We start from the raw sequence: 15,615 nt of genomic DNA, 5'->3' as shown, positions 1-15,615 counted from the left end.
AAGTCGTTTTTTATATTTATTTCATAGGTTTAGAAAGGGTCCTGCGCGCGGATTTATTTATTTGCATTTTAATTTTTATTCCATTATTTATTTCAAGAAAAAGTTTTTCAAAGAATTTATAATTTTGATCTATGTAATTTTGTTAAGTTCAGTATTTCCACAGATATAAAAACACTAGTTACTGTAATGTTCTTATTTACCTATCTGTAAGTATTTCACTTAAGTAGATAGGTATTTATAATGTGATGAGTGGAATACCATGGATTACAAGTAGGTATGGTATAAAATAAGTGTACACAGAACATATATTTTATTTTGACTTGTACTATGTATATATTAATATTCTTGTAAAATGAAGTTTAAAATCAGAAATTAATTGTTAATTTCCGCTTGTTGTGAATCATCAGATCGTTCGTGCAGTCGTTAAGTTTTGCTGCCATCGCACATTCTTCCTCCGCCTGTACACTTATTTCAATACAACGATCCAGATTTTTTTCAAGCTTCTTTATCATAGTGTGGTCCTTTTCGAAAAACTTCTTCACTAAACTTATAAGGTTCTCTGAAAAGTATATAATATGTGCGCATATCATAGATAAGAGAAAAATATTAATTTTATCTATGGTGCATATATAAAACATGACATGAACGACAAAGCACTCATCCAGTTTTTTATCATGTAATATTGCTATGTCTTTCCCAAAAAGAGATAGGTACTACTGAATCTTTGACTTCTTTTGTCTATATTTACTAAAAGTAATAATGATAAAAATAATTGCCACCTTAAAAAAAGAATTACATCCCACTAATATTAAATAAAGGCGAGAGTTAGTGATTGTTTCTTATTTCTGAAATTTGGTATTGTGCTAGGTAACTGATAACACTGTAGAGGGCGTACTTAGTGGGCGAGTAAGTACTATCCGCCTTTCCCTCTACTAATATGAATTGACTCCTACTGGGATCTTGATCAATTATATATGCTTTCCAAGACGACGTATTTGTTTCACATTCACACAATATAGTCACAAATGTCACAGTTTACGTAAAAAAGTTTACAATCATACTGCAATGGAGGACTACGAACGACGTGTGTCGTATGAGGTCCCGTGACGACTGGTGCTCTAGTCGCACGCTAAACCGGACCGCGATACATTATTGCCGACATTACAAATGTGTCCCTACAACACATTACGTGTTCCTCGCTTACTTTCATAAAAAGTACCGGTACCATACGGTACTTTTTATCCCTAAAATAGGTACGCGATTCCCGTAGGATTTGGTCAAAGAGTCTGTATAGGCAATACTGTGCATAAAATAGTATTTTTTAAATATAATTACGAGTGTACATAACACCGCAGGGTACAGCTAGAACTAAAATAAAATTTAGATACTGACCTTTACGGATTTTCTTATTTTCAATAACACCATTGCGTTTCAACACGCACGCAATCAGACACTCGCCGTGTATAGGAGAATCCTTGATAGGAGACAATGGTTTTACTTTGCGTTTGTCCTTCTGTTGGATTTCTTTGAGGCATTCGCTCATGTTCCTCTTGAAGTCCGTCACGTAGCTGCTGAGAACTGATGGTATCGCGTTGTAGGACCAGTCAGGGTCCCTGTTTTGTTCGGCTGAAATATTATATGGGATATGCCTGGTAAGGAGGATATATATAAGTATGCGAATGCCCTGAGGCAAAAATAAACTGGGGCCCCCCATAAAATGTATTCGACGCGCTCCAGATTCGTAATAATCCAGATCCTAACTAATATTATAAATGCGAAAGTAAGTTTGTTTCCTCTTCACGCTCTATCTACTCAACTCATCTTTTTGGAATTTTGCATACATTTAATTTGAGGTATGGAGAAAGACATAGTAGACCTTTAATCTCGGAAAATTAACGCGTGCGAAGCCGTGGGCTAAAGCTAGTTATCAATAAAAGTCAAAATATACGCCCCCTGAGCTTGAGGGGGAAATTTATATAAACACATTCCCAGACCAATGCTTTCCTACTAATATTAGGATGCGAAAATTTTTGAGGGTGTATGTGTGTATGTTTGTTTCTCTTTCTCGCAAAATCGACTGCACAGATTATTATGAAATGTGGTAGACGGGTAGAATATAACCTGGAATACTAACACATAAGGTACTTTTTCTCATGAAAATCCCACGGAAGCGAAGCCCCAGGGCGCAGCTAGTATAATATATACGCATAGCTGATGGCATGGACGGTTATCTTTATACCTAAGCTTTATACTTGAAATGCGCTTTACGCTACGATACGATACGCTTTCTGAGAAATGCTATGTTTGATAATGTGAACGTATAGTACCTATATGTGAGCAATGTTTGTTACTCGATCTCGCAGGATCTATTGGACGGATTACGATGAAACGTAAACACGAGTTGAATATAAAACTTCCTCCGAAATTCCCATAGCGAATGTCCCTTTTAGTGTTAAATATTGTAACTAATATTTTTTGTATAAAAAAGAGTAGCGATAACTTGAAAACCTACTTTTCTAAGTCTAAAATCAAAATCACGCATTGAAATATTTTCTTGTCAATTTTATTTAATGCCGGCCCCACACTATCGCGGAACAGCTCGCCATACTTTGGCGGATTCTGTATACATTGTTGGTTTTTCATTGCGGTAAATAAAAGCACTCATACTAACTACGAAATGTTTGTGCATTCGCGTCGGCAAGCGGCAATTGTCCGCGTACGACGATAGCGTGGAGCCGGCATCAAAAGCATAGTGATACATATCTACCTAATATATCATCAATTTATGTAATACTAGTGTTTAGTGGTGAGTCGTTGAAATTTTCGAGCCAACGAAACTCAACTGTTTTTGTTCAAGGAGCAACTAGTTACTAAACACTAAACCAGTTGGTGTTGTCAACTGGTTTGATATAACAACGTGGCTTTGTTTTTTCATTTGATTCGTAGCGTTTTTGGCTCAAGGCATTGCACGTAGGTAAAACAGTTGAGAACAATAACTTAGAAAAAAATTGCTTTTTTTTTTTTTTCACACTACAGTTCTACGTTCGGTTGTTTCCGTGGCGCGCCATGTCTCGCGCCGCGCGTCACTACGTTAGAAGCGAACTAATTGGGCATTAGTGTTTCCTTCGAACAATAAAGAGTCTACAAACTTACCTATATTTCACAATTAAATATACTTGCCCTTTTTCGCCAGATTCCGTTGCTCGACCTTATTGTGTGAAATAATTGTATTTCTGTCGATCTTCATGTCATGCACCGTCTCTATGCCCAACATCTTATCTTTGATCACGTCGGCTACATCCACGTCCCTTTTCTTAACCGCGTAAGCATTCGCGACAAAAAATAACAATACGAACGTCAATAGATCCATTTTAACGGCAAATGGCAAGAAAAGTTTTCACGTTGAAAACTAACAGTTTAAATTTAATTGTTCTCGTTATTACCCAGTTAAGTTAATTGGAGTAACAATAAAAGTTAAGAGTTTAACAACTTCTGCGATTTGATTAACGCCTAGTGTTTTTTAAACTAAATATCTGCCGCAAATCCAAGTAACAGAAGTTTTTGCCATAATAGGAAAAGGCTGGGATAAAATTAGGCTTGTACCTATTTAAAAAAAACGTTAAACTTACGCTAAAAACTATAAAGAAATATCACAGGAGATAGGTATATGACATTTTACTACTACCTACGGCCATTTAGTGGCAGGGCATATACACACTAGTGAACTTAACTGTCCACCAATGTGCAGCTTTCCTCACGATGTTTTCCTTCACCTTCTTCACAAGTGGTGGTCTAACTGGTCTATGAATTAGTCTACATATTGGTACACAAACTCATGTGGCACGACTAGGATTTGAACCCGGGACCTTTCGATAAGAGGCGGACGGCAACAACCACTGAGCCACCACCGCTTCAAATTTTATCAATTAAAAAACAAACAGGCAGATATACATATATTTATTTTTACACTTTAATTGGTTGCTACTTATTTATATGTCAATATTTACATAAATCACGAATAAAACAAAATCAAACTAATTATCCGAAATGTTACTAGATTTGAATAGTTTTAAATCGGAATAAAAATAGGTAATACAGATAGAATTTTAAGTAGATAATTGATTGGAGTTTGTAGGTCGCACCGTCAACATATAAAAAATGCAATTTATCACAGAAGTAAGTGGAAAAATTAAACAAGTCGCATTAATAAAAACTATCAGCCCGTCCCGGCTTCGCTCGTGTAAAAACATAATAAATTATCCACCTAAACCTTCCTCTGGAATCACACAGTGAAAACCGCATGAAAATCCATGCATAAGTTTTTGAGTTTATCGCGAGCAAACAGACAGACAGACGCGGCAGTTGACTTTTATTTTATAATACGTAAGGATTACAACAATATTTAAAGAGAAATAGCGTTCTTTTCTTGTGTAAATATTTCTAATTAGAATGTAATGATACTATGGCAATATTTATTATTTAATTGTGGTGAAAACTATATGTAATTGTGCGACTATATGTACACGGGACTAAATAGTCTTTCATTTAAATTTGAACGATTAATCTGAGCACACTAGCGCCACTTGGAAAACTATAATGATTTCTACCAAAATTTTACTTACGTTATCTAGTGTGTGACATAAACTGTTAATATATATATATTTTCGCTAAGAAATAAACGAAGTTAATAAAAATGTGAGGTGGTGCTGGTGTGCGTCTAGTAATCGTGATGCTAATTACAAACATAATATAAATCTTATGATTTTTTTTTCAATCAAATAATATAGACTCTTCAGCTGCTATCTACAATATTGTTCATTCATTAATTTGTCGAAGTTACGAGATCTGAAAAGGTAAGGCATAATTAATTCTTCGATAGTGGCATCGTTCCTGTTTAAAAAAGTAGGAATATTTTTATCGTATCAGTATAACATATTATATATTATTTAATGCAAATAAATGATATTTATTCTGTGACGATAATCATTTATGATGAGAAAAGGGGAAAAGGAATCTTAATAGAAAAAAATTAAGATTCCTTTTCCCTCATCACATTTTGATGCGGCGGAGCACCACGTCCTTTCTCTCAAAGGTGACAAAAGTGGCGGAAATCTCGCTACCTAGGGATACTAGGTTCGATACAAAGCGAGGGAAATTATCTATGCTCACAGATATTTGTCTGCGGTTCGGGATTTTTTGTTTATATGTCAATCGGACTGGTGTGTGTTGCTCTTTTTCCGTGTCAGTCGAACCCGCGATTTAAGCTTAAAGTGGGCTGTAGTGTTGCACATTTATCATTATAAACCGGCTTCGTTCGGGTGAAATTAATAAGAAAGTAGCATATGTTAATCTTGAAGGTTTCGTCTATCAATGTGCCAATCGGCCCAAAATTTTTGAGTTTATCAATCACAAACAAATCACTTTATAACATCTTTACAATATTAGTATCGACGAACACCCTAACGTTTTAATCGACGTCTTTGGAGAAAAGGCTGCGGTGAAGTTGCGCCGCTTCTTCACCTGCGCAAAAAAAAAATACTTAAAGTAAGACTTAGTTTAAGTAATTTTTTCGACATGAATCGGCTGTGAACTTTATAATTTTTTTGACGTGAATAAGGTGATGTATATTATCGTCCACTTTATATATTTTTCACGTGAATAAGTGTTGTATATCGTCCACCTGTGTGCGGGGAGTGGAGGGAGGCGGGTGAGGCGGGTGAGGAGGGCGAGGCGCAGACGGCGCAGAGCGGCGCAGCGCGAGGTGACGCTAGCGCCGGCAGCGCAGCGCGGCGCGGGACGCAGCGCGTGCACACGCAGCGGCCGCAGCCCCAGCAGTGGTGCTACACACGACACGACATATATTCTTCCTTAGTTCGGGATGTGATGCCTACTTTGGAACGCCTCGCCCGTTAACGCCCAACTCAAAAAGGCCAAATAATACTCAAATGCGTTTAACTTTATAAAGTACTGTGCGCGCATATTAGATCTGTGAACTGTCGGTCTTAATGAAATGATATTTGTATTTTAATTGTTTGAAAACTTTATTGCACAAAATTACAAGAATTATGTACAAAAGGTTGACTTAACGCCAAATTACGGCATTCTCTAGCAGAACTCATTAGACCAAACAGATATAACAAGACGATGTCCAAAAGTGCAACTAAAAAAAAACTATAATACAACTGATGTTGGCCGGAACTTCGCTCCCGTGAGAATTTTAAGATAAAATATAGCCTAAAGCAAACTTGGATAATGTACTTTTCTGATGATGGAAGAATTTTTGAAATCGGTTCGGTAGTTTCGGAGATTACCCGACTCAAACATAGAAACTCACAAACGCTTACATTCTTATAATAATTACGTATGTTACTTATATCAAACGCAAAACCACCTAAAGACTACTTGGATACATCAAAACAAGCAACATTTATTCTACGACTTTTCGGGATTAGTCCTTTTAATTTTCATATAAAAAAAAATTGCAATCTACCTTGCGATTCTACACATCTTAACTCTATGTAATACCAAGCAACACGAGACAGTACAGTAGCGTTATGTAACGGAATCGAACATAGAGTTAACGTTTTATAGAAACGACATTAAAAGGGAAAAAAAAGGAAAATGTTTGAATTTATTACGTTTAGACAAAAGTCGTAAAACGAAATATGTCAATCTCTATGTACCTTATTCGCCTTTGGAAGGTTATACGTTAGAACCCTGTATATATAAATGTATATATTTATAATTTCCCGCCAAAATCGTGACCACAGGCGACAGTAATCATTGATAAACACCTACCTTTCTGCTAAAGTGGTCTAGGGGCGTGGAACAGCTGCATTCGGTAACATTCTTTATGCTCTTCCAGTCCAAGGCTACTGTGTTCACTTCCCGCTCCAAGGCTGACAGGTTCACTGGTATACTGTCGTCTGCCTTCTGCAATAAATCAAATATTATTTTAGACTGTCAACTAGCGGCCGATCCCGGCTTCGCTTGAGGAAAAACATAATAATTGATACGCCTAAACCTTCCCCAGGTGAAAACCGCATCAAAATCTGTGCAGTAGTTTTTGAGTTTATCGCGAACAGACAGACAGACGCGGCAGTAGACTTTGTTTTATAATATGTAAGGATATTACATAGAATAATTAAAATATTCCTACTATATTTCACATTTTATTTTATATCCTTGAAAGAAAACGTCAAACATTGATGAAAAAAATTGTATTCTGTAACTTTAAATAATCAATTTGACGTCAAAAAGAATGTATAATGACCATCTTCATAGTCGTATTCCTCATGGCTGAGGGTCGTGGTCGTTACGTGGAATGTAACACACATAACGACTTTCTTGTCACTATTAATGGAGTGGTTTGCCTATGCCTTCTCCATTTCACACACATGTAAGTAATCAACCAGTCACAAATCAACCAAGGTACAGGTTTCCTCACGATGTTTTTCTTCACCAGAAGCAAGTGGTGGTCTATTAAAACTACTACACATGAGTCAGATTCGGTGAAGGAAAAACATCGTGAGGAAACCTGTACCTTGATTGATTTATTTAGTGTGAAATGGAGAACGCAATGGCAAACTACTCCATTAATAGTGCCAAGAAAGTTGTTGTGTGTTTAATTCCACGTAATGACCGTCAGCCACGAGGAATAAGACTATGAAGAAGAAGAAGGATGTCTCACCTCTGTAATAAGCGGTATTTTTCCAGGTTTGACCTTATCCTTCAGCGGGTGATCGTGGTTAGCGCACTCTAGCTCCGAGAGAGTGGCACCAGATTCGTACAGCAATCTGAAGAAAAAAAAATATCACGTCGATGCAATACGATAATGGCGACATCTACCACGCCACATACACAACGCCGCAGATACGAAAAGCCGACCAAACGCAACCTATATACAAGACCAACGGATGATCCACGACATCTACGGACAGATGGCGCTAAGGTCGACTCACTATAGAAGCTAACAAGCCTAGACCGCGCAGACAGTGCGTTTTCGATTGGAAGCATACATACAACCTCCGACACGACGCCCTCTGACCCGGCGCTGCGCTGGCGGCGGGAATGAGAAGCCTCGCTCCCGCTACATGATAGTGAGTGTGGACTGACAACTAGGGATGCCGACGGCCGTGCGAAGTGGTGACGAAAAAGTAGTAAAGCGGGGGACCCTGGGCTCCGATGCTCAACGGCTGATGAAGGAACTGAGAACACGCTCAGATAGAGAGAGAGTCAAAGAAAAGTATATATAGAGTAGAACATAAAAGTCGGTTCCACTGGAAGTGATTTGTTTAGAAGAAATAAGTACCACCCGTGTATATAATTTTTGTCATGTAATCTATAATAAATAAGATTTATATGAACCTAAATAGATAGATAGATCAAGAAGATAGAGCGTGAAGAGGTGACAAACAAACAAACTTACTTTCGCATTTATAATATTAGTTAGTAAGAAATAATTTTGTAACACGCTTTATATAACTTACTTGTTATCGATCTGCAACGCTTCAGTCCTGGTCTCGATCTCAACGGCGTCCGCACTGCCGTTCTGATAGTTCACCACAGCTGTTTCTGAACTCTTCTCCTTCTTCCCCGACAGCAGGTTCTTGAAGGTCGCTATCCTCTGCAAGATAAATAACTTGAGGTCTACGCATTACGTGTTTTATGTCTATTTTTTAGCAGCACTTGATCATAGTAATAATATGTTTTTTCTGTATACCTTTTGACCATGTAAACAATGTGCATGTTATGTGCATTATATAATGCATATGTTCATATAATTTGTTATACTATTCGAAAATTAATTATGTAAGAAAAAATATTGTTAAAAATTTTGACATGTACTCGCCACTCTCATGAGTTTAAACGCTTATATCTCACAAACTAATTGTAAGATTTGGATGATTCTTTTTTGTCTGATAACTACATTAATTACCTATCTCATACCTTAGTACAGCATGGCTCAATCGGAGCGGGCAGCAGTCGCCGTTGTCATTAGTTAGTTTGAACGCGAATATCTCACAAAGTAATAATCAGATTTAGACAATTATTTTCTCATCTGATAGCTACATTAATAACCTATCTCGTACCTTAGTTAGATATCCGATGTGGTGGTCGAGAGCTGAGCAATGCTCGACCGCAGCCGGCAGTAAGTCGCCGAGTGGTTCGCGCGGGTGAACACTTTCATGGCGACAGTACATGCCGCGCCAGAATCTAAAATTTAACAAATACTAAATAAATATAAAGAAATAACACTAATTAAATTAAATTTAGTTAGTAATATATTATTTCTTTATTTATTTATCAATTTATGTACGCAAAAAAAACTTAAAATATAAATTACATTATAAAAATGAATACAAGGGTGATACTTATTTCAAATGAAATCTCTTCCAGTAGACCCGTGAGAGATATGGTACATAAAGGCTGACTGGCGTGTGCATAAAATACAAAAAGAAAAAAAAAACAAAAAAGAAAAGAAAACGGAAGTTTAAATTCAAAAATAAAATACACATACATACAAATATTATACATAAATACTTATATACATACATATAAGAATAATACCTTTATATAGTATAAAGTTTTCGTTCAGTTCTGATTTTGGAACAATACACAATGTGTGCTCTCCGTTACAAGGTTACATTTATGAATTCTGACGAAGTGTCGAATTAACAAATGTTCAATTGGTCCTACTGACAGGACTAGGGTCAATTGAATAGGTCAGGTTCTACGTTGTACGTTGGAATTACCTTATACTTTGCGCGCTCAAGTCCGGCTTCAAGATATCGGGGTGGGCTTTGGGATTGTATAGCGGATTTTTGTACTCATTCAAATGGTTCGCCATATACCCCCATAGAGAAAATGTGCGCTCCGATAGCCTGTAACAGATAATATATATATATATAAATACTAGCTGCGCCCCGGGGCTTCGCTTCCGTGAGAATTTCGCGATAAAAAGTACCCTATGTGTTATTCCAGGTTATATTCTACCCGTATACCAAATTTCATAACAATCTGTCCAGTGGGTTTTGCGTAAAAGAGTAGCAAACATTTACAACACTTACTACAAACTTTCGCATTTATAATATTTAATATGATAAAAGGAAAGTTCGAGACTTGTGTTATGATAAGAATTTATTAATTAATGCTGGCGTCTACAGACTACGGTGACCACTTCCCATGAGGTGGGCCATGTCTGTTTGCTTGCTGTTTATACTAAACAAAATAATCCATAATTCCGGTAAATTTAGTATAGTATAGTTATGTACTTTTCCGATTGGTTGAATACTTGGTCTGCTTTATCAATTTTTTTTCAAATTACTACTACATTTATTTCCTTAACGATCTGACCACTTTAACGATTCTCCGGCTTTGAGGCATCACATCCGCCTATACATACATCACCTGAATTCACGGCCGGCGGTTCTGGGATACAACAGTCGACGACCAGTAAAATCAATCTAGGTTAATAGGTCAACATCTAGGTCAATATATCCCCGGCTTCGAGGCTCCACAGCCGCGTATGCATCACCTGAGGTCTCGGCGGTCCTTCTGGCAGTTGCCGACGAAGGTGCCGTACTGACACGCGTGCGCGTGCTCGTGCAGCGTGAGCAGGAAGCGCTCGTTGAACTGGAACGCCTGCCACGACAATAACAATAGGCTAGTTGACTAATTTTTGTCTTGATGACAATTCGAAGGACCACAAACGAAACCACAGTATTTTGTTTCACTGCGGTTTCTATTAATATAAGGATATTAATAGAAACTGCATTAATTAAAATACTGTGGTCATCATCATCATATCGAGTGTGTTATTGCTAACACTGGTGTCAGATTTAATTCAATTCGCCTAAAGCCATCTGACACGACTTTTACGACTACTTACCGCCATCTAGCGGCAGGTAGTCGCATACACACTAGTGAACTAAACTGTCCACCAGTGTGCAGGTTTCCTCACGATGTTTTCCTTCACCGGAAGCAAGTGGTGGTCTATGAAAACTACTATATGAGCCAGATTGGTATACAGACTCATGTGGCACGAGTAGGGATACGAACCTGAGATATAAATATAAATAAATATATTAGGACAAATCACACAGACTGAGCTAGCCCCAAAGTAAGTTCGAGACTTGTGTTATGAGATACTAACTCAACGATACTATCTTTTATAACAAATACATACATAGACAAACATCCAAGAAAAAGATCATTTTCCGTCATGACCCGACCGGAGATTGAACCCGGGACCTCTCGGTTCAAAGGCAAGCACTTTACCACTGCGCCACCGAGGTCGTCAAAATCTTTCGATCCACAGGCGGGCGTCTTAACCATTACACCACCACCGCTTCGATACTATGGTAATGACAATGCTTTCAAATATATGACAAAAATAAAATCACACATTTTCGGACTCGTCCAAACGCTCCGTACTAAATGACACGTAGAAGTGACGTCACAGCGTTTGTTTACTTTCGCAGAATAACTCACGCGGTCGAAGCCACGAGCAAAAGTTAATTAGATGTTAACTTTGTTATACCAAATAAAATTTGATTGATTTCTGTCTTCACTCACTTCAGGAGCTTGTCTCAGCAATTGCCACGTACAATCTAACAGTTGCGTAAACACAGGGGATATCTCTCGTCCGTCGCAGGCGATGTGCCCGCACCGGGCACTGAACTTGTGACCGAACGACAGCCAGTCCTTCTCTATTAGTGCCTGGGGACAATTGGTTAAATAAATCTATACTATTATTACAAAGAGGTAAGCGTTTCTGAGATTGTATGTTTGAGGCGGATAATCTCCGAAACCATGGAAACGATTTGAAAAATTTTTTCACCATTTATCCAAGATTGTTATAGGCAATATTTTATCTCAAAACTCTCACGGGAGCGAAGCCCCGGGCAACATCTAGTATTATAGATTAAACGGCACTTAGATTTTTTTTTAAGTATGTGCGCATTTTATATTTGTTTCTTATCCTACCTAATTAACTTTTTTTTACATGACATACCTTTTCGTATAATACATAATTATGCGACGCGAAAGTTTAGGGTAGTAAATTTTTTTTCTTACAAAAATGTAATTTTTGAAACAAGCTTCCGCAAGAAGTAAAATGTATAAAGAATTGTTATGTACTTAAATTTTATGCATACATAAAATTTAAGTACATAACATTACATATTGATTGAAGCTTTCATTACGTAACATCAAAGATTTTTTTTTTATATTGAACGAGTGACAAAAAATGTCCGCTGAGCAATTCCCTTGTCGAGAATTAATCTCCACCATGTGGTCATGCTTATCATAGTAATGCATGGTCATTAAAACTAAACGTGTGTATGTGTAATGTGTACAATTTTGCCAAATTGGTTGAAGATATCTGCTTCAAAATTGAGTTGTAATATTCAACACGAACGAACTCATATACCATCATACAATGCAAGTTAAATAAAGCTTGTCAAATCACAGAACATCAGCATTTGTTCGGTGGAACATGAGTGATCTGGTTGTGATGTACAGTAACGTGCGGCACGAATCTTGTACGTAAGAAAATCAAAACTCAATTATCGGTGCGTTAACCAAATGCGTGTACGACGCACACGCACAATACCTGATAACCGTTGAGAATCCTGTAGTGCGACTCGTCTGTCGGAGTCGCAGTCGCTGCTGTGCACGCACACGCATATTACCATATAACCCTTGAGAATCCTGTAGTGCAACTCCTACAGCAGTCGCTCTGCCGTGCACGCACACGTACATTACTTGATAACCGTTGAGAATTCTGTAGTGCGACGCCGACAGACAGCAATCGTTACCTGGTAACCGTTGATAGTCCTGTAGTGCGGCTCCAGACAGACGGCCGCCAGCGAACACACTTGCGCGGTCCTGTCCCAGCCGTCGCTGCAGTGGACGCACACGCTGACGCCGCTGTCTATTGCGCATGCGATCCACCACGATGTGTCTAGGATGGATCTGGGAAGAAAGAAAATCTTTATACGGCAATATCTAAACGCATTTACCGTCAAGTGTGTGAAGAAAGCGGATTTTTGGCGAACTAAAATTTTTTTGCCATTGCAAAACAAAATAGAATAGTAAGACTATTGGTTGTTAAACCAGTGTTGCCAACAAAACACCTTTCTTAACAGACTATACATGTTAAAATAATTATTAATCTGAAAGAATAATTGATTGCTGATTATTAATAATAATAATAAAAAATAATTAATCTGAAAAAATTTGCTGATTATTAATAATAATAATAAATAATAAACAAAAAACACAATTTTACGAAAATATGAAATGTTATTGTTGTATAAAAAAATGGTTGCCTGTAAAGTCGGTTTTACGGGCGAAGATTTTACGTGACAACGTCTTTTTACGCGCGCGGCAGACCGATCATAGTTGAGTGGGAGAGAGACGCAAGGCATTCGGCGGGCCTCTCTCTCGTTCGGTGACTCATCGTAACGTTACCGGGCGTTACACTTTTTCATAAGTGACTCCCAGCCGCAACCTAATTTAAGACGTTGTCACGTCAAAAACTTTTTTCAATGCTTACTTGATATGTTTCAGCCAACCAGAGGACTCTAATCCGCTCAAGAAGGAGGACATAGTAGGCGTATTTTGTTCGCAAGCTGCAAAACAATAAAGGAATATATTTTGTAAATTCCATGATGGTCGCGGTAATGTATACGTATATATAAAATTTTATTGTATACGTAAGACTTTTTACAAATTGCCTATCAACAGTCAAGACTATGTGTCCCTTAGTCACCTCGTACAACATCAACGGGAGGATATGGAGCAGCGGACCCACAAGCCCATTACTAAAACAATGAATGACTTTCTATTAGACTTACTCTCGACCAATTTTTGCAAACTCTTCCTCATGACGTGTATGTTCCCTATACCGCTAAATTGGAACTTTATGTTCTCGTAGAAAGCCTCATTCTCGTACCCTTTGCCGGCGGCGCGGTTCACCATTGCGTTGATCTGAAAAAAAAAGTTGAGATAAAAAAAAATTCTATACAACAGTGAAAATCGCTGCAACATATGGCCAATTCGGCGATACAAGAGTTGTGACAATACTGTGCTGGAAGTGCACTCACGATAGCGTAAGGAACTCGCGCATTCGCGAAAAAGAAAACGCAAAAAAAAACTCCCACAGAGCTAGTACGGCCATGTACTGCGTAAAGCATCAATTTACGTAGATAACAAATGTATATGCCGCTGGATATGCCGCTTCAACCTGGCCCGAGCAGAAGGGGCAAACACGAGAAGCGCTGTATATATATATATATAGCATGCAATGTCTGCAGCTTCACCTGCGGTAACCTTATCCCGGGCCGGGTCATATGCTATATCAATTTAAAAACAAAATCGTCCAGCGGTTTAGCGGTGAAAGAAAGACAGACAATTTTTCGCATTCATGATAATTAATATATGGATTAAAATATTCACCCTCGGTCTAGTATCGACGACATACATGTAGCCGCAGTTCGGATTCGCTCGCCGTATCAGGTCTAGCATTTGTTCGTCTTCCATACACCTGAAAAATGACTTTAAATTTTTGCAAATCAAAAATTTTTGGTACATGATTATCGTTGTCGTCATGATACATTAAATGTGTGACAAAGAAAACCTATCTGAACAGTTAACCCTTAAAGAGTTAGCTCAACGAAAACAGGTGCAGAATTATCAGGTTAAGCTTTTATTTACTACCAAACAAGCATACATGATAAAGCTGGTGAATTTTATCAATTTATTAAGGTACACACACAGACAAATTACAAAATTTGCATTTTTATACTTCATAGCTATACATTACTGAACAAGTAAAGTGCCCAAATTTAGTGTACACAGCGTGATCATTTAAAATGAGTCATTAACAGAATTTAATTTAAAAAAGTAAGTTGATCTATGGAAGATAGTAGCTTGTACAAAGTATTAGGAGAAGCTAAAACAATTGTAAAGCAAACGCTTGGAGAACAGCTTAATTATAGAATTTCGGAATTGTCTAATCCTTTGGCCAAAGATATCTAAGCCATTAATACATATTACTGACTGCGGATTGTTGAAGGAGATATTTCTGAATTGGCAGAGAACCGGTTAAAACCCACCACTTGATTGACTTGGTCTGACTGATGATGTTCTAATGAAGATATACCTGGCTGAGAATCCGCTGAGTGGCTGGCTGCAGCGTGCTATAGCTGCTTTATTGTGGTGGAGGTACGCAAGGGCTGGCAGCCTTCCTCTGGATCTGAAACTGGCACTGCCCAGGAGTACCGCTGTAGACGCTTTAGCCGGTACGTAGATCTCGCTTGGATATGTATCGCAGAGCTGAAGAAGAAAAGGCTAGTTGACAAATTTTTGTTTTGATGACTATTCGAAGGATCTAATATTAATAGAAATACTGTGATAATGACATTGCTTTCAAAGATATGACAAAAATAAAATCACACATTCAATCATCATTGTTAGACTCGTCCAAACGCTCCATACTAAACATGTAGGAGTGACGTCACAACGTGCTAAAATGTCCGCCAAGAAAGCTATGTTTGCTCGACAGCTACATTAAATATTACGTTTATGGTGACGACTTCTTAATAAAAG

The 15,615-nt window shown here is 37.8% G+C and overlaps 2 protein-coding genes across 4 annotated transcripts in view; both read right to left on the bottom strand.

The window, feature by feature from the left end:
• Window positions 1–295: 295 nt before the first annotated feature.
• Window positions 296–3,399, bottom strand: LOC128678616 (uncharacterized). The gene is made up of 3 exons (XM_053760251.2): window positions 3,181–3,399; window positions 1,393–1,626; window positions 296–559 (listed from the first exon to the last, which is right to left on the bottom strand). Exons 1-3 carry the CDS (start codon window positions 3,368–3,370, stop codon window positions 366–368), a joined length of 618 nt encoding a protein of 205 aa, XP_053616226.1. The 5' UTR covers window positions 3,371–3,399; the 3' UTR covers window positions 296–365.
• Window positions 3,400–3,940: 541 nt separating this feature from the next.
• Mtmr6 (Myotubularin related protein 6) overlaps window positions 3,941–15,615 on the bottom strand; it is a 48,941-nt gene continuing 37,266 nt past the window's right edge. For 2 of the 3 annotated variants that reach the window (XM_053760249.2, XM_053760248.2), the window contains exons 5-18: window positions 15,170–15,342; window positions 14,464–14,551; window positions 13,863–13,995; window positions 13,562–13,637; window positions 12,822–12,978; window positions 11,578–11,721; window positions 10,538–10,644; window positions 9,756–9,884; window positions 9,093–9,216; window positions 8,490–8,626; window positions 7,691–7,796; window positions 6,799–6,933; window positions 5,681–5,840; window positions 3,941–4,845 (exon numbers count right to left, since the gene is read on the bottom strand). In XM_053760249.2, coding sequence (XP_053616224.1) covers window positions 4,823–4,845; window positions 5,681–5,840; window positions 6,799–6,933; window positions 7,691–7,796; window positions 8,490–8,626; window positions 9,093–9,216; window positions 9,756–9,884; window positions 10,538–10,644; window positions 11,578–11,721; window positions 12,822–12,978; window positions 13,562–13,637; window positions 13,863–13,995; window positions 14,464–14,551; window positions 15,170–15,342 — 1,692 coding nt within the window. In that variant the 3' untranslated portion in view covers window positions 3,941–4,822. The remainder of the gene's footprint in view (window positions 4,846–5,680; window positions 5,841–6,798; window positions 6,934–7,690; window positions 7,797–8,489; window positions 8,627–9,092; window positions 9,217–9,755; window positions 9,885–10,537; window positions 10,645–11,577; window positions 11,722–12,821; window positions 12,979–13,561; window positions 13,638–13,862; window positions 13,996–14,463; window positions 14,552–15,169; window positions 15,343–15,615) is intronic. The other variant, XM_053760250.2, reaches the window with a different exon arrangement.

Source organism: Plodia interpunctella, chromosome 20 (assembly GCF_027563975.2).
Source record: "Plodia interpunctella isolate USDA-ARS_2022_Savannah chromosome 20, ilPloInte3.2, whole genome shotgun sequence".
In the NCBI taxonomy this organism is placed as follows: Eukaryota; Metazoa; Arthropoda; class Insecta; order Lepidoptera; family Pyralidae; genus Plodia; species Plodia interpunctella.
Note: the sequence above shows the minus strand (reverse complement) of the source record. Positions and strands in the feature narration are given on the sequence as shown.

Coding starts and splice junctions, on each gene's coding strand:
- LOC128678616 (XM_053760251.2), bottom strand. CDS start 3,370: ATGGATCTATTGACGTTCGTATTGTTATTTTTTGTCGCGAATGCTTAC. Junction 1,627..3,180: donor ACGGAATCTGGCGAAAAAGG/GCAAGTATATTT, acceptor ATAATATTTCAG/CCGAACAAAACAGGGACCCT. Junction 560..1,392: donor AAATAAGAAAATCCGTAAAG/GTCAGTATCTAA, acceptor TATACTTTTCAG/AGAACCTTATAAGTTTAGTG.